Genomic DNA, 19,465 nt, shown 5'->3' with positions numbered 1-19,465 from the left:
AGCAAACTTTGCACATGTAAGTTGTCTGCAGTGAAGGCGAATTGGCAGGAACTTTGCACCCCTCCCTGCTACCCAACTACACCATTTCCTAGTTGGTCCTGAAGATACCTGGAAGAGACTGGAGCAGCGACGCCACGGTAACTTTCTCTTGATCTTTGGCCCTGCTAGGGCAATAATGGCTGCGGGAGCAAGAGGCAGGGGCAGCGGGGCTGCTGCGGGGGTGTGAGGGGCAGTGGTGGCCAACTGCCCCCCTGTACTATGGGGGGCCTGCTCTACACGGGGCTGTGCAGGGTGGGCGGTGGTGCTGGCAGGGCAGCTGCATGCGGGGTGTGTTGACAGCGGGCTGCCCCCCGGGGCCGGAGCCAGTGCAGCTGGTGCTTTGGGAGCCATGGGGCCCACTCTACATGGCGGGGCAGCAGTGCTGGTGGGGCGGCTGCAGGCGGGGGCATGGCATGTAAGCATAATTACAATATAAAATGTTATTGTTACAAATGTTTTTTATTATGCATTTATCATATTATAGTCTATTCTGTATTATTGTTGCAACGAATAAAATGTTTCTTTTATTTACGATATTTTTTTCTTCAATTTATTTGTGTCCTCCTTTTCACTGTAAAAAAGTTGGTCACCTTACTAGACCAGACTTGTAGACTTCAACATACTAGTTAGAGAATTCTGGGAGTTGAAGTGTTTGCATCTTAAAGCTGCCAAGGTTGGAGATCCCTGCTCTAGACAAAGGAGTTCTTGAGAATCCAAAAGTTGCCCCAGTGCTTTGACATCTGAGTGGATTCTATTTTTTAACATCCTTTATTGGCTTTTAATCCTGGTTGGCCCAGCTTTGAAAAAAAATTAATCACATAAAGATAGATCCAAAACCTGGTGGACTGCCATTTGCTAGCTGCAGATTATATATATAACCTACATATCCTCAATCACTGGATATTATTCCAGTCAAACTTCCATTTAAAAACTTCCACTAGATGAATTGAAAGATTACATGTTTCTTTATTTGTACCTCACAGAGTTTATGAATTGTATCTGTTCATTTAAAAACAAAAAGAAACAACCATTTTATTCTAACCCAGAAAACCTTCATGTAACTGAAAATCTATTTTGCACAAGCTAACTTAACTAAGGGGCTTCCAAACAAGACTTGCCTATTGATCTGAAACAGCAAATCTAAGAAAATGTCCAGAACTTAAAAACCATTGAGTTTTCTTTTTAATTTTGAGCCAGATTCCCCAATGTTTTTCTTTTTTACAACTTGGAGAGATGTCCTAATAAAACTTTTTCCCCTAACCCAGCAATGGTTCACTAGCCTGGTGAAACCGGGTGCTTTCTATTTTGAGCACATTAAAGCAAGAAAGCTAACTCTTCTGTTACAGCACATAATGCACGCCAGCACTGATATAGTTTCCTAAAAATATTTCATTAATTCTCATTAAAAATAGTTTTCATTAGATTTGTATTTTGGTAGATCTTTAATAATGAGAAGCATTTTGTAATAAGAGAACGTTTAAGTCTGTTCCTCTGAAGGCATAGTACAGTGATTCACAGCAACTACTCAAGAATTCTCTCAGATGGGAACCAGGTCCTGGGCCCTCTCATTGGCTTCATTTATAGCTCATGCAATACTCAGGTGCCTTGGCTTCTTCCAATGAAACTCTGTAAGCCATTTCCTTACCTAAATGAAGAAAACATTTCCTCTGTTTTGAGGTAATTGAGGTGATATAACACATACTCAGGCTGGGTTCACATTCTCTTCTTGGATAAAACACAGGCTGCTTTTTTTGTTAAATCATATAATCTTAATCTTAATGTGAACCAGACTGTGTTGTTTTTCTGTGTCATATAATACATGTGGATATATGCATAGTTCTGTATTTATTTTTGTCATATTTACATAGCGTATATTGGAGGTGGTGACCCTTTGAGAGCTATATGCAATGAAATTTCATTTTAATGCATGCTGATTAGTGTATGTTCAAAGTGATAATAAAGTTATTATTCTATTCTATTCTGTTCTGTTCTGTTATAACATACCTCATCTATAGCATTTCCACCATGTTCTACAAATCTAAGAAAGTCTGGAGTCATGATTCTGGTGGAAAATACAGTGCTATTTTTTCTAGGCAACAGTTCAGAGGGACAGGTCCAGTTCAGTTTTATTTCCTCTTTTCTCAACCCAACTTCATCCCTTTCTAGCCATTAACTTGTGCCAGATGCATGGCTCAGCAAATGTTTTCTTAGCAAGTGGCTGTTATCTCACATATGGTGCCAAGTTACATAAGCCATCTTCCTTCTGCTAATATGTACACTTGCCCCACCAATTTCTCTGAAAAGTTTTTTTCTTTGACATCTCCTTCTCAAACTGGTTCCCACAAAATGTTGAGGAAATTGAGATAACCCCCCCAAAAAGTCAACAGCACTAGAAATGAAGTGACTATTTGGAGATAAAAGGTTGGTAAGGAGTCTATATAAAGGTTGTACCAGCAATCTATATAAAGGGAAAGCAGTTTTTCACCATTGACTTCCAATATTATGCCACAGCAAGGAAGACCTGGCCTAAAAAAACAGAACAGACACAGATTCCTACCCTAAAATGTTCCTCTTCACTATTATCCTGTGTGTGTTCTGCACAATCACCAATGCGGCTTCCATTTCTTCAGGAACTTGCTGTAAGTTTTTTGAATCATGCTTCCTCTTAGATCAGCCTTCTTTAGCCTGATGCTTTTTGATTGATCTTCACAGCCAAATGAACCTTGCAAAGGACATGGATGCAGGAATTGGGTATGTCTAGTTTAATGACAAGATGGACTAGGGGGGACATGATAGCAGTGTTCCAATATCTCAGGGGCTGCCACAAAGGAGAGGGGGATAACCTATTCTCTAAAGCACCTGAAGGCAGGATAAGAAGCAATAGATAGAAACTAATCAAGGACAGAAGCAACCTAGAACTAAGGGAAAATTTCCTGACAGTGAGAATAATTAACCAGTGGAACAACTTGCCTCCAGAACTTGTAGGTGCTCCAACTCTGGAGATTTTAAAGAAGAGATTAGACAACCATTTATCTGAAATGGTACAGGGTTTCCTGCTTGAGAGAGGATTGGACTAGAAAGCCTCCAAGGTCCCTTCCAACTCTGTTATTCTGTTATTTTGAAAATAAGTGCTTCATTTGCATTACTGTACTATGCAAAGCACTTCTTTTACAGCCCTAGAAACGTTATAATATTTGTGCACTGTGTGGATTATCGATACATAGGGCGTTTATGTAGGGCCAACATTACCTCATGGAAATAGTTCTGTACAAAAAGGTAATTAAAATGTAATATTGTCAACATTCAGACACTTGGCAATGGACTCTTGACGGTTGCAGTGTCCTGGGGTCATGTGACCACAATTTGCAAACTTCTGACAAGCAAAGTCAAGAGAAAGCCAGATTCAAATTAACAACCATGTTACTAACTTAATGACTGCAGTCATTCAATGCAAACTGTGGCAAGGAAGGTCGTAAAATGGGGCAAAATTCACTTAACAAATGTTTTGCTTAGCAACAGAAATTTTGGGTTCAATTATGATCATAAGTCAAGGACTACTTGTAGAGACAGTTTCTAAGGTTGAATTGTAATTCTGTTGACAAGCTACATCAGAGTTGTCTAGGAACAAGTGCTGTTCTTGATAAACTTCTGGCTGTCTTGGTTCTAGCTGTCCCGAATGATCAGCAAGGATTGGTTAGAGACATCCAGAATAAACTGGAAAATTGGGCCAACCTGCAGGGCAAACCTGATCCCGGTATCCTGATTGCTTTGAACCTGGCTAAGGACCACAACCTTAATGTGATAATGCATTTGGTGCGGCAGATAAAAGAAACAGCGGGAACAGGTATGATGCTTGAAATGAGAAGCTTTTACATAAATGAGTTTATTGGTTTCTAGAACCATTTCTGAACCAGTTTAGATCTTTAATTTGTTCCATTATGTAAAGAGGGAAACATGGAAATAATTCTTCAGGTGTCCCTCTTGATAACTGTGGTTAACTTATTAAACCTAATTGATCATGAAAAATGCCATGAAGGTTTGTGATTTTGTTTTTGCTACCATAGTACATCCGAGTTGTGACCACAATATACCTCCCAAAATGAAATAAAATGAAATGTCTTATTTTATTTCTATAATTGCCAGTAACCTTTTTCTTAGTAGTAAATGGCCATTAAAAGGCAAAGTTTTCATCATGATCATATGTATACACCTGGCAAAAGCTCATATGCCAAATGTTTCCCTGTTACTATCTGGCACAAGAAACCAGAACAATTTCGTGAATAGGCCAAAGCAGCTCTCATGTAAGTGGGTGTTAAATTGCAGCTTAAAAAGCCGGCCAACAAACAGTAGGTTTCAACTGATGATAAAACAGAAATTAAGAACTTCATGGCAAGAGCAAAACAGTTTTGATTAAAAGGCTTAGAATCATTTTTTTCCCCTGGAGCTGAAATTACATTAACAACTGTGAGTTTCTATTAATTCAGCTATATCTGTGTCTAGACTTTTACAGATTATGGTACGGTGCATCTGACATCAGGAACTCCAGACCATGAAACTTTACATTATCACTGGTTTGCCTTTAAAATATCAACCAGATGGTTCTGCAATCAAGGAAAAAGAATCAGAGGGGGTTTCCGGTTACATTCCAGTTTTAAAGCAGCTCTCCCAGATGTTGTGGGCTGCAGTTTCTAGACTTCCAGCCAGGATGGGAAAGGGTATTTTACTGCTTTCAAGGCATTGCTTACTCAGTTTTTGTCCTCTCTCATCCCTTCTTGCAGAGATGACCTCTGGCAAAGTGGCCCTTTATGTCCTAGCTCTTCGGTCTGCCTGTCAGAATCCTGCTGATGTCAACACGCCAGAAAAACATGTCAACCTGGTCCAAGTCCTTGAAGAGAAAACAAAGGAAGAGATTAAGCATATACGTAAGGAGACAAATGAGCATTAGATTCCTGCCTTTCACTCAGAGAAGAAGAAACAAAAAGGATAATTAATGCTCTTCCCCCACCATTGGCTTGCAAGGATGGTACTCAGTTGAACTTAAATGTCCATCTATTTTAGGAATGTTGTCTATGCAATTCAGATAGCTCCAAGTGATTCCAGAATCAACATAAACCTAGCACTCAACTGTCTGTCTCAGGATACAAATAATCAATACTATAATTACTCTCTTAGGCTGGCAATTAATTATAACATATTCTCTTCTGCATTTGAAAGTGTAATGCAAGTTTAATTGCTTACAAACATTCTTAAACCCTTAGGGCACATTTTCATCACACGACTGAATCCAGTTCTCTACATACAATATCTCACCATTTCTATTCATTCTGATCTTAATTCTGCAGAAATGCATTTTCTGAAGAAAATGTACTTTTATAACAGCTGCAAAATTGATCTAGAATAGTGATGATCATAGATCAGGGTTCTGTAATATTTATATATAACATTTATCTAGTCACTCATATGAACCAAATTCTGGGCAGCTCACCACTCAAAAATAAAACAGTATCAACTACAATAAAAACATTAAAACCAAAAGACCCAACACCACAGCTAAATTTCCCCATGTAGCACATCATATGTCCCAGCCAATCAACACTGTACATACAAGCTACTAAAAACAGCACAACCATTGGAAGATCTCCGAAAGGCGATGTTGCACTAATGTACTTGTGGAGAAGATTTATCTTGGTTCAGGCTGAAGTGCTCTGTGTTGTACTTTGTACTTTTGTACAAAGTACAAAATCTAGTTTAGCAATTTGATATCTGTATCTTTGCATCCTGAGTTTCCAACAATATATGTCCCAGACACTTTCCACAAAAGTCAGTATTGTGGGGTAGGTAATGTTAATAATTATGCCTAGGAGGGATTTATAGCCCTTTGGAGATATTCCCCCTATAGCATTTTAAATTCTCATGCAGCAGGAGAATGGGACTTCATTTTCTGCCCATTGTCATCATTTCTCCAGCATTTGAACCTAAATCTGCAGCTACAAACCCAATCATTCCCCTACAATAGCTATGTGGACATCTACCAGATGCGTAGACTTCAATGTTAATGCCAGCTGGAGAATTCTGAAATTGATTTCTACAGATCTGGAAAATGCTAGTTGATAAAAGGTTATTTTTCATGATTTCTTTTTTTTTGTAAAAATTTTTATTTTCAACTTTACAGTACATAGCAATCTTACAAATATTTCAGATACAAAATAAAACAAATTGATACACGCCACATTCAGTCTTGCCCGCCCATTTCCCCCCAAACCGCATCCCACCTCAAACCAACTTACTTCTTTCCCTCTTTTTCTTCACTCACCCCCTCTCCTCCTTCACCTCAACCTTCCTACTTACTTCTCACCTTCTTCTCCTCCCTCTTGATGCAGTCCAGGGGAAATGCCCGAGCAGTTCCTCTCTCAAAATTAAAACATTAATATTATATACAATAAGACTATTTCTACTTTATCTTAACTACTTAAACTTCAACTCATCCACCCCCACCCCGCTCCCCCCACCCCCTGACTTCCCAGAGCAAAATACAGGATTATGCAAACATATTAAACATAATCTATTTAGGTTTACTAATTATACAATGAACAAAATCATAAAAACCCTTAACTCTCTTCAAACTTTGACATCATAAGTTTATAAACAAAATCATTACTCATAAAATAAATGAAACTTTGTAGTTCCATATTTCTTCTGAACATATTCTATCCATCTTCTCCATACATTAAAACATCTCTCTTATTTTTCATGATTTCGAATCCTGCACCGTTATGGTTATAAATTCCATGGGGATCCCATGGAAATACAGCTGGTTTGTGATTTCAAATCTCTCCTTCTCCAATAGTACTCTTTAGAAATAGTTTTCCATTTGAACTCAACCTCCAAACAGTAATGGGCTGAGGATAGATGTCTTCTGTGACCAAACAGGAAGTAATTGATAAACATGCTTACTTTTCAGATACTACTGGGACTCCCAAGACCACCTACTACCAATTGGCTCTAGATACTTTGGCTCTGTGTATAGAAAAAAGTCCAGAACTTGAAAGAGCTGCCACCACTCTGGCCAAAGCAGCCCTGACTAATAGTTTCCAATTCCTTGGTCATTTCTCTGTAGGTAAGAGACACATTTGTGATTTTTGAATATGATTTTAAATTATCTTTTTATTCTGAGCTTTGAAGGACTTCAAGATAGCCTTCTTTATGATACCCTGTAATGAAACTGGGCAATAGATTGGACTGAGAGAAGGTGAGTGGGACACTGGGGAACCTCATGATGAGCAAGTGATTGATAAGCTAGGAATCCATTGTCCATTGCACCATCCATAATTACACCCTAACTTGTAATAAACAGTCTTTTCCAATTTGGCCTGCTTCTCTCTGATATCTGCTATTGTCCAGCAGTTATACCAAAGAGACTCTTCCTAGATTGGCAAACACTCCTGACTTTCTTCTCACAACTCAATCCCTTGTTTGATGTAATTCACAGATACTGCTGCCGTAGCAAGTCTGGCACTGTTCTGTGTGTATGAAGGAAGGATCTCATCTCAGCAGAACAAACTTGTAGGAACTATACAAGCAGCCTTGGCCCAGACCACAAAGCAAATCCTTAATGAACAGCAGACTAATGGCCTCCTTGGAAATATCTATAGCACTGGCCTTGCAATGCAGGTACACCTGATCTTTTATTTGGGAGGGATGAAAATCCAGGAACCTGGTCTTTATCCCTTCAAATCTTACAGCATCTCTCTCTTTCTTGCTGATTTCCAGGCTCTCAGTGTTACTTCTGAGTTCTACTCTGATAACGCATGGAACTGCCCCAAGACCCTGAATGAAGTGCTGAGTAAGATCCCTGAGGGAGCCTTTAGCACTCCAGCTGCTGCTTCTCAGATCCTGCCTTCTCTGGTGGGGAAAACCTATCTGGATGTGAGCAGTCTCACTTGCACCTCTGAAACTGGTAAGGCAGCTTCTTCAGTGGAAAGAAACTCCTCTGGCACCTCCCTTGTTGTCTGAAGGAGAGAAAAATAAGAGAAATAGAGGCACAGTTTAATGAGGTCTGCATTGTAGGTCCATCTTTCCCCATCACCATATTTCCACACCACAAAAAAGTAGTTTTGCAGTTATTTGTTATGCTGGAGTTCCTGGAACTATTGTAAAACAGCTATCCTGGAAGAAAGGGAATGATGGGGGTGGAGGAAACAGGGCTATTTCCATGTAATATTTATTTCACCTGGACGCATTTTGGATATTTCCCTGGAGGGTTCCAGAATCAGCTAAGTTAAAAAAGAACAAACATTTTTTTGTATTTATTTGACGTGTCCAAAGGTTGAAAGAGGCACTATGAGAACACTCTAAAGCTATTGGAAAGGCATGGAGCACAACTTTCAGCACTTTTTATTCAAATCTATTTTTATTCAAAATAAATGTTATGCTAACAGAGGTTTAAATCACTAAAATTAGTGGCCTATGTCACTAATTAGAAAGAATTGCAGAATCCTCCACAAAATTATGCCACCAAAGCCGAACAGATTTTTCATCTAATTAAGTGCTTCTTGGATCCACAAAACAAAGGTGATGCTGTAGGTGTGCCATGGATTGCCCTCCCTGTAACGATTCAATTTATTCAGGGTTATTGATCTGCAGCGTCTACTTAACAGCTCATCCATAATGATGAAAACTGTGTGGCCTTTAGCATCATTCTGCTTGTCAGACTGGCCAAGGTTGATTCTGGACTTGTTGTACACTGACTGTGGAAAGTTGTACAACTGGAGAGCTGTACACCATCTCTGTAATACCAGATGCAAGGAAAAAATGGGTAATGGAGACATGGAGCTCTGGTATAACAAGCATATTTTAATTCTGCTCGTGGATCTACTTTCACTGCAACAGGGAGGAGCAATCTTTTAATTTCACACCAATTTTTGCCACCAAGTCTAGCTCATATCACTGACTCTTCTAAATCTCCGCTGCGAAAATCTAGAGTGGTCATAGGATATTAAGGTGTAATGAGTTATTTCACTTGCCTTCTCTTCTCTTTCTTTGCAATTAACAGTACGTTATACGGTAATCAACAAGCTAATAGGACCTTATTTTGAGTATTCCACAACTGTGAAAGTGCCAAAGGGTTCAGTGCTGCTCGCTGTCTTGGAAGCAGCTCAACAACATAATGCAAAGGAATTCAGGTAAATAGAGTCCTGGTAGATTCATTATAGGTTCTGTCTCTGAACTTTTAGTGAGGGCATTCAGCCTAGGATGTATTTTAAACCAGTTGTCTTTCATCTGGAAGCTGGATAAATTTGAATATCTCATATAATAATAATAATAATAATAATAATAATAATAATAATAATAATAATAATAATAATAAAAAAACAGCTAGCACAAGCATTAAAAGATGCAAATACTGCAATAGCAAGTATAAGCACCAATTCACTGCGAGAAACAAACCAACTAATGTACAGCACAGCTGCAGTTATAACAGAATACCTGGGATGCAAAATCAACAAAGAAGAAAAACAAACAAACAATGCACCACAAAAATGGAAGGTTAGACTAGAAAATAAGATCAGCAAGTTAAGATCACATGCAAGCAAGCTAGAACAGATGAAAGAAAAGAAGCTGAAGAACAAGAAGACGAAAGAATACCTAATCAAGAAATACCACTTAGAAACAAGGAAGATCAAGGAAGCATTGGAAATAATAAAGCAACAAATAACAGCTATAGCCAGGAAAATCAGTAGATATGAAGCTCGAATTGCAAACTATAGGCAAAACCTCCAATTTCAATCCAATCAGAAATGTTTCTACCAATCCATCAATGGAGAAACTACAAGGAATCAGTCAGTACCTGACAAGGAAGAAACAGTGCAGTTCTGGAAGCAGATATGGGATAACCCAAAGAAATACAACAAGGATGCGGCTTGGTTAAAAGAGGTGGATGCAAATAAAACAGAAGTTGAAATGAAAGAACTAGTAATAACAACAAAAATGGTAGAAAAAGAGCAAAGAAAATCAAAAATTGGTCAGCACCAGGTGAAGATGAACTGCATGGGTTTTGGTTGAAACATCTAACTGTTATACACCCACTCATTGCCAAGCAGTTCAACAATATACTACAAGGAGGAGAAATTGAAAAGTGGCTAACAACTGGGAAAACCTACCTAATAATGAAAAATCCAGCAAAAGGGGCAACACCAGGTAACTACAAGCCAATTACCTGCTTACCAACAACATTCAAATTACTAACTGGTGTGGTAGCTGATGCAGTACAACAGCATCTAGTTGAAAACAATCTCTTTCCACCTGAGCAGAAAGGAAACCGCCCCAATAGCAGAGGACCAAAAGATCAACTCATAATAGACAAAATGATCTTGGAAAACTGCAAGAGAAGGAAGACCAACCTGAATGTGGCATGGATTGACTACAAAAAGGCATTTGACTCTCTGCCACATGATTGGATAATAAAGTGCCTAGAAATAACAGGAGTCAGTAGAAACATCAGAAAATTTGTGCAAAGATCGATGTCACAATGGAAGACACAGTTGCAGATCAATGGTGAGAAGCTGGGAGAGGTTAATATCAAGAGAGGAATATTTCAAGGAGATTCATTATCACCATTACTATTTGTTATTGCACTGTTTCCTCTGTCAACAATACTGAATAACTCAGGACATGGCGATCAAACATCAAAAACATCTCCCAGACTATCCCACCTCCTTTATATGGATTTTCTGAAGCTGTATGGAAAAACATCATCTGGAATAGAATCGCTGCTCAACACTGTCCGTATATATAGCCAAGATATTGTAATGGAGTTTGGCTTGGACAAATGTGCCACACTTACTATCAAACAAGGAAAAATAGTGAAAACTGAAGGAATCAAGATGCCCCACAAAAATAACATTAAGAGTCTGGATGAGGAATAGTACTACAAATACTTGGGTATCCTTCAAGCTGACAACATCAAGCACACTGAAGTCAAGAAAAAGATTAGAGGTGAATACATCAAGGGAGTGAAGAAGATCTTAAAATCCAAACTCAATGGAGGAAATACCATAAAGGCAATCAACACCTGGGCAATCCCAGTTATTAGATACACAGCTGGAATAGTGGACTGGACTCAAGCAGAACTAAAAGCAATGGATAGGCAGACCATAAAAATAATGACAATGAATCATGCCCTTCATCCACGCAGTGACATTGATAGACTTTATCTACCAAGGCAAATAGGTGGGCGTGGAATGCTACAAGTACATCAGATTGTTGAAGAAGAAAAAATGGCTTTGGAAGAATATCTGAAGAACAATGATGAAGATGCACTGAAATTAGTATATCAGGAAGGTTTACTAACTACTGGAGAGACCAAACTGGCCTACAAGAAAGATCAAATGAAGAACAGAATAGAGGCATGGGAAGACACAGCACTACATGGCCAATACATGAAAAAAATAGCTGGGAAAGCAGATAATAATAAAACCTGGCAATGGCTAAGAGCAGAAAATTGAAGAAAGAGACCGAGGGACTAATTCTGGCTGCACAAGACCAAGCCTTAAGGACAAATGCATACAAAGTCAAAATTGAGAAGACAGCAACAGACAGTAAGTGCCGCCTATGCAAAGAAGCTGAAGAAACAGTGGACCACCTGGTAAGCTGTTGCAAGAAGATTGCACAGACTGACTACAAGCAGCGGCATGACAAGTAGCAACAATGGTGCATTGGAAGATCTGCAAAAAATATCATTTGCCTGTAAGTGAAAACTGGTGGGATCATAAAATAGAGAAAGTCATAGAAAATGATAAAATTAAACTGCTCTGGGACTTCAGAATTCAAACCGACAAGCACCTGCAACATAACCCCCCAGACTTAACAATTGTCGATAAGAAAGACAAAAAAGTCTGGATAGTGGACGTGGCAGTGCCTGGAGACAGCAGAATAGACGAGAAAGAACTGGAGAAGATAACAAAATACAAAGACCTACAAATAGAAATAGAAAGACTGTGGCAAAGCAAGCAAGGGTAGTACCAATAGTAATAGGCGCCTTGGGTGCAATCCCAAAACAACTGGAGCACCACTTGAACACCATTGGCATTGACAAATTCGCTATTAGTCAATTGCAAAAGGCGGCCTTACTAGGAACTGCTTCCATCCTGCGACGATACCTGTAATACCATCAAACATCCACATCTGCCTATCCCAGGTCCTGGGTAAGGACTCGATAGGTAGACAAAATGCCAAATCCAGTCTGAACATCTGGCTGACTGTGCGATGATCCATAATAATAATAATAATAATAATAATAATAATAATAATAATAATAATAATAAAGTTGGAAGGGACCTTGGAGGTCACCTAGTCCAACCCCCTGCATGAACTATTTTCACCTATAATATTCTTCATCTTTTCTGTTTCTTTCCATTTTTCTTGTTTGTACACTAAATACCCCTTAAATTACTATGATATAATTCACCATTTTCCTATTCATCCTTCTTCCTGCTTGCAGTTTTCAAACAGAGGAGACATCTTGGGGCCCCATGGTCACCTCTATCAGTGGCCTCCAAGCCAATACCAATGAAAAGACCTACTGGCAGTTCCTCAGTGGCAAAACACCCCTTGAACAAGGTATATTTTCTTGGGAAGAAAGAAAGTCCTGAAAGATACAATATAGTCCTCCGAATACCTGCATCCGTTATCTTCCATATTAATTAAGATTAACTTGTTAGTGAATGTACAGCTATAGGATAATAATAATCAACATGACTAAAATAATAGGTTGATGCCTGTTCAGACAGCAAAGTCTTCAAGTTGAGCTCAACTCATGATTTCTTAGTTATATCTAGGTAGTTTTCTCAGTACAACACTGAAATTATGTGTCTTTGCCTTCTCCTGGAATAAGCTTTCAATTTCCCAGTCTACCCCACAGTGCTTGCATGACCTAGAAATATCATGTCTAGAGACTAATCAGCTTTGAACCAGCTTAGCTTTTGATCCCAGACAAGATTTGCCAAGTGCTGCAAATAGTTGAGAGCCTATTCAAGTGCCTAATTACCAACTGTCTAGGAAGACAGTTGCATTAGCAAGTGCATCAATCAAATGAAGTTAGGGCTGAAATGTTGTCCCAGAAAAAGATTGAGCAAAGGATTGAGTGGAACAAGAGGTTGGGGGTACAATAGGAAAGTGAAGATTCAGTGGCAACAGAGGGACAGAACCTTGAAGATTGAGAAGACTCACTGGTCTTCTAATGAACGGTTGCCTAACATTATCCAGTGACGTTCAGTTATAGATGTGCATAAAGCTGACACATATATATTACAGAACATGGTTGTCCAATCTTTAGACTTGCCTGTGTTGCACTGAATGAACAGGAATTGTCTTGAACCACACATAATGCGTATAATATAATTAATTTATATAAATAACAGGCTTTCATATTTTTTATCCTGTGGGGTTGTATTACTAACCGTCCAAGGCTCCATGCGACTCATGGGCCATGTGTTGGTCGTGTCTGGTATAGTGGATAGGAGTATGCAGTGCTTTGGATTTGATTCTAAAAAGATGCTTCAATGCACTTGAAAGTGTAAATAATAGTGCTTGTTTTCTACTCTTTAAGCAGCTGTGGCTTTTGGGAAGTTTACATGGCACGGGGCAAATGAAAAAGTGTGTTTTATGACTCAAATCTTACAATTTATGCCTTTGCATCTAGTATCAGAATGCAGCTATGATAGGATGGGGTTGTACTGTGATATTACTGTATGCATACTATTGTTCATCATGTCTGCACACGTATGCAAGGCAGCTGAGTATCTGCATACATCTAATGTAATGTTAGTTTTCAAACATCTATACATATTGAAAGCTTATATCTAATGTAGGGAGTATGATTTACTTTTCAACATCATGTTTTTATCTTTGCAGGTGTTGCCAGCTACAAGCCGAAAGATAATGAGGAAATTGTGGCTATGTTCAGTAGATATTGAACGATCACCTACATTATAAGATAGGACTAAGCCTGCTTTCTATCAGAGGATGCCCTTTTCAGGCAAAGAAATATGGCAAGATGACAATAAAAGTGCTGATTTGATGTGTGAAATGTATTATATGTTTCAAACAAATTAATAACTGAATGTCAACAAAAGTACATTATTATAAGACAATATAGACCGAAATACTTACAAAAGGACTGACAAGAGAGAGAGGGAGATCTTTGCTTCTGCAAACTGAAACGTATCAAAATAAATGGACAGAGATTTGAGTAACACTGGCATACAGTATACTGATGTAAATATACAAATACGAATATAGCATGTATATTATAATTGAAATGGACATAAATACATCCTACTGAAATGGGGAAGACTATGTTCAGTTTCATTAACTTCTGATGGACAAGTATTTTATCTTTTTACCTCTGGTCTTCAGAGCTGTCTTTTGTGTTTTATAATAGCTGTTGAAATAGGAGGCTGCCCTCTAAAGTGAGAGACAAGCACCTTAGATATTCATTTAGTTTGAGGCTTCTCCATTTCAAAACACTCAAAGTAGTTTACAATATACCAAAAATAAAACTAACTACAAACCAACAGAAAAAATAAATAAATTATCTCTTGTGCTCTGTAGGATCTGCCCATGGCCCTTCCCCACCTCCCATCCTGCCTTTCTTGCTTGGGATTCCTGCCTCTTCCTGCTTAATGATCCATGTGGTCTTGAGGCTACAATGACAACCAGGTCTGGCAGAATTGCTCTCTCTAAGCAATGTAATCACATGCTTTACAACTGCATCACTGAGCGATGGAAGTTTGAGTCCCAATTGCCACCATAATCCAAGACCACCTATATTCAGCTAGATAGAAGATAAGCATTAATAACACTCTCTTACATTCCTTCGAAGGAATAGGTTGAAACTTGCAATTAACTTGTAAATGAGGCTTGGTGGTGGTGGGAGGCATGATTTCCCTACTTTATTCCTCTCCAGATGACATTGGATCTTTTAATGTACAGCAGTTTTACAATTCATATAGGCCAGTGGTTCTCAACCTGTGGGTCAGGACCCCATTTGGGGTCGAACGACCATTTCACGGGGGTCACCAAACAACGCAGTCCGCCATTTTTTCCCCCTTTTCCTTAGCTGTGCTACTCCCTTTTATTCTATTGGCTTTTGAAAGCCAATAGAATAGACTCTCTTGAATAGAGTCTAATTCTATTGGCTTTCAAAAGCCAATAGGAATTGTCCAGGCTGTCTCTGCCCTGCTGAGCCCGCCAAAAGTCCCATTCTGCAAACGGTGCTGCACCAGTTGAGTAGTCCTCGACTTACGACCGGTTGGGGGTCACGGCATTAAAAAGGTTGAGAACCATTGATCTAGATGACTTTGAAGGTGTATATTTTAGCATATTTCTGCTTTAAAGACACTACAATTCATTCTCAGATTTTTGTCAATAGTGGCTTTAACATCAGCAGGAATACTCCTTGAGGCCTCCCCTGAACATTCAAGTAACCACAAATACCATCACAAGTATTTTGCATGTCTCATGTACATTTATTAGGTATTCTTCTAAAATATGAAAATGCTATGTAGAAATCAGCCCCCATCTTGACTGATTATCTTTTGCTTTTTGTTTTCAGAGAGCAGAAATATTTTTCTATTAAATTCAGGATGGCAACTTCTTTGTAAATGAACATATTTTACAAATTACCCCGGACAAAACTACATTTCAGCGGAGGAAACAAAACATAAAAATTCATAGCATTGTAGCAGACGTTCAAATATTTTTCTTCACATTGCAATTTTTAACCCCATGTTTTCTGCTAACAATATATCATTGCAGATATGAATTTCATTCACTGTAAAAAAACATAGGACTATCAATAATATATTGATACTTCTAAAACACTGTCTGCATGTTTTTAATGATTTTTCCACCTAAACACCTTTCATCTGAAGTGAGGCAAACAGAAAAACTGAGATGGGCACATAAAACATATACCAGTAGAAGCCTTTTTTATCAATGCAAGTGATAAAACACTGAATAGGATTATGTTGTATAGATAGACGATAGAATGCAATTCTCTAAGCAATATAACGACACAAAGAAATATATTGTTAGTCTCCTGTTTGCCTATCATTTGTCCAACTTAATTCTTATTTTAAGGTGCTTCCAGATATTGGCTCCCACTATTCACACTTGATGGCATTATGGCGTGAAAGGTAATGGATGAGAGGATAACTGTAAAAGACTCATCTGGAAGTATCTCAGAACACAATGAGATTGAATAATTGATGCATTAAAAATCCACCATCCCTTGCATTGTTGCAAATGCAGTTTTCTAGCTAGAAAAATCCCTACCTTAGATGAAGACTGGAGCAAGGTCAAATGAAGAATCTCAATCATGTTGCACAGCATGAAAATAGAGACTTAATACTCCATATCTCTACTACATCACACTCACCTTTCCTCATTTCCAAACAATTTTATCACATATGTGATCTACATAAGGGTATTTCCACTGATACAACACACTCATGGTGTTCATGAGGAGCAGGGTTTTTTTTTGTCATAGAACGCCCAGAACGGAGTTCCAGCACCTTTTTTGGATGGAACCTTGTAGGGTAGGCAAGGCAGGTTGTATGACATATGTGAGTTCCGGCACCTTTCTTTTTAAAGAAAAAAAACACTGATGAGGAGATTCAATAATGTCCTCCATCAAAAGTGTGTATGTCTATTGTTGAAAGAAAAATCTTCATCAGAGTCCAGTTCAAGCTGGGAATAAACAAAATGGAGACTGCTTTAGAAAGAAGGTTGGAGTTTATTGAAGAGGAGAGCCAGACAGAAAGATGGCTGGAAAAGCTGACCCCATGTAATAGCGAGTAGTGGGATTTTATACCTTCTTGAGCTTTTGTTTGGAGAAGTTCCTGTGGCATGAACTTTGACCTGAGTCTGAGCGTGCCTTTCTGGTATTCTGATGGCGGTGGGTTAATCCTATTATGTCCCAAAAGTCATATCCTGTTTCCTTGAGGCTGTGGTTGATGATTGTTGGATTTTTGGTGTGAGGGATTGTTGATTCTAGGGATCTTTGTCTTTCTAATCCAAGCTTCCTGGCTCCAATTTTTCTGACAAGATTATCACATCTGCATTTAGTAATAGTAGTAAAGTTGGAAGGGACCTTGGAGGTCATCTAGTCCAACCCCCTGCTCAGGCAGGAAACCCTACACCATTTCGGACAAATGGCTGTCCAGTCTCTTCTTAAAAACTTCCAGTGTTGGAGCATTTACTGCTTCTGGAGGCAGGCTGTTCCACTGATTAATTGTTCTCACTGTCAGGAAGTTTCTCCTTAGTTCTAGGTTGCTTCTCTCCTTGATTAGTTTCCACCCGTTGCTTCTTGTCCTGCCTTCAGGTGCTTTGGAAAATAGCTTAATTCCCTCTTCTTTATGGCAGCCCCTGAGATATTGGAATACTGCTATCATGTCCCCCCTTGTCCTTCTCTTCGTTAAACTAGACATACCCAATTCTAGCAACCGTTCCTTATATGTTTTAGCCTCCAGTCCCCTAATCATCTTTGTTGCTCTTCTCTGTACTCTTTCTAGAGTCTCAACATCTTTTTTTACATCGTGGTGACCAAAACTGGATGCAGTATTCCAAGTGTGGCCTTACCAAGGCATTGAAGAGTGGTATTAATACTTCACGTGATCTTGATTCTATCCCTCTGTTAATGCAGCCTAGCACTGTGTTGGCCTTTTTGGCAGCTGCAGCACACTCCTGGCTCATATTTAGGTGAGTGTCTACTAGGACTCCGAGGTCCCTCTCACAGTTACTACTATTGAGCATGGTGCCACCTATGCTCTGCAGACCTGGTTTCTGTTTGGGGCAGAGAGACTTGGGAGATGGGGGTTGTGTGTGGTTTCTGCCTTTAAGATCCTTTGGGTAAGGTGACCAGCTTTTTTACAATGAAAAGGAGGACACAAATAAATTTAAGAAAAAAAATATCGTAAATCAAAGAAACGTTTTATTCATTGCAACAATAATACAGAATACACTATAATATGATAAATGCATAATAAAAACCATTTGTAACAATAACATTTTATATTGTAATTATGCTTACATGCCGTGCTCCCCCCGCAGCCACCCCGCCAGCACTGCTGCCCCACCGTGTACAGCGGGCCCCATGGCTCCCAAAGCACCAGCTGCGCTGGTTCCAGCCCCCGGGGGCAGCCTGCCCTCAACACACCCCACCTGCAGCTGCCCCGCCAGCACCACCACCCACCCTGCACAGCTCCCTGTAGAGCACGCCCAGTGGTTCCCACAGCACGGGGGGGCAGCTGGCCACCGCTGCCCCTCACACCCCCACCCGCAGCAGCCCGCCGCCCCAGCCTCTTGCGCCCACAGTCATTATTGCCCTAGCAGGGCCAAAGATCAAGAGAAAGTTACCATGGCGTCGCCACTCCAGTCTCCTCCAGGAATCTTCGGAACTAAGTAGGAGATGGTGTAGTTGGATAGCAGGGAGGGGTGCAAAGTTCCTGCCAATTCGCCTTCACTGCAGACAACTTACATGTGCAAAGTTTGCTGGCCGGGTGTTTTGGCACGCTCATCAGCAGTTCCTATTGGCTTTCGAAAGCCCATAGGGGAAGTAGAACAACTCATGCAAAAGTTGAAGGTGCCAGAATGCCGTTCTGAGCGTTCTATGAGAAAAAAAAAAAGACCTGCAGATTAGTCTTCAAATATCGAAAAGGAGGACATGTAGGAGGACACATTTCGAGGGAGGACAGAACTCACAAAAGGAGGACTGTCCTCCCTAAAGGAGGATGGTTGGTCACCTTACTTTGGGGAAATATAATATTCTGCCTTTTTAATATTCCCCAAAATATTTATTTCTCTGGATTCTTTCCACACTATGTTCAGACAGCAAAATTGTGGCCAGTTGCACATTTTTTCTAAAATGCCCTGTTTATTACCCTCAGAAGCTGGAATTAAATTCTTTCCTAGTTGCAAGCTATCCTGATGTGCACTTCCTATTAAATGACAGGACCAGAACATTTTTAGAAAGGTGGCCATAGCAATGGTGGATAGAAATCGCTGGATCTGAATATTGCAGACATGCTTACTTTATTATTTAATATATACATCGTCCATCTCACCAATAAAGCAATTCTGGATGGCTTTCAGAGAAGGTCTTGCTTTGAAAGGTCTTCATGCTGATCATTTTTTTAATAACTTTTTTTCCCCTCTGTATTCTGACTGCCCATTTTTTATTAACTAACTAAAGAATTCACCATCTGCCAGTAGAATTTCTCTCTCCTAGATTAATTTATCCTAGTCCCAAACTAAACAGCCGGGAAAGAGGGGGAGGAGGAAGACAGGATCCTGTAGGTTTTACTTTATATATATATAAAATACCCATAGACTAACAGACTGTAGTAACTGTACTCTGCGCCGTGTG

The 19,465-nt window shown here is 39.4% G+C and overlaps 1 protein-coding gene across 1 annotated transcript; it reads left to right on the top strand.

Moving 5' to 3' along the window:
* Positions 1 to 2,517: 2,517 nt before the first annotated feature.
* LOC120308291 (cobalamin binding intrinsic factor-like) lies at positions 2,518 to 14,382 on the top strand. The gene is made up of 9 exons (XM_039344166.1): positions 2,518 to 2,678; positions 3,707 to 3,883; positions 4,818 to 4,961; positions 7,001 to 7,156; positions 7,529 to 7,710; positions 7,810 to 7,996; positions 9,092 to 9,221; positions 12,539 to 12,657; positions 13,951 to 14,382. The coding sequence occupies exons 1-9, from the start codon at positions 2,603 to 2,605 to the stop codon at positions 14,010 to 14,012; spliced, it is 1,233 nt and encodes a 410-aa protein (XP_039200100.1). The 5' UTR covers positions 2,518 to 2,602; the 3' UTR covers positions 14,013 to 14,382.
* Positions 14,383 to 19,465: the final 5,083 nt, after the last annotated feature.

The sequence above is a fragment of the Crotalus tigris genome, unplaced genomic scaffold (genome assembly GCF_016545835.1).
Source record: "Crotalus tigris isolate CLP2741 ecotype Arizona unplaced genomic scaffold, ASM1654583v1 scf7180000017899.1852299, whole genome shotgun sequence".
NCBI classification, from domain to species: domain Eukaryota; kingdom Metazoa; phylum Chordata; class Lepidosauria; order Squamata; family Viperidae; genus Crotalus; species Crotalus tigris.
The sequence above is the reverse complement of the archived record's forward strand: the minus strand, read 5'-3'. Positions and strand labels throughout refer to the sequence as shown.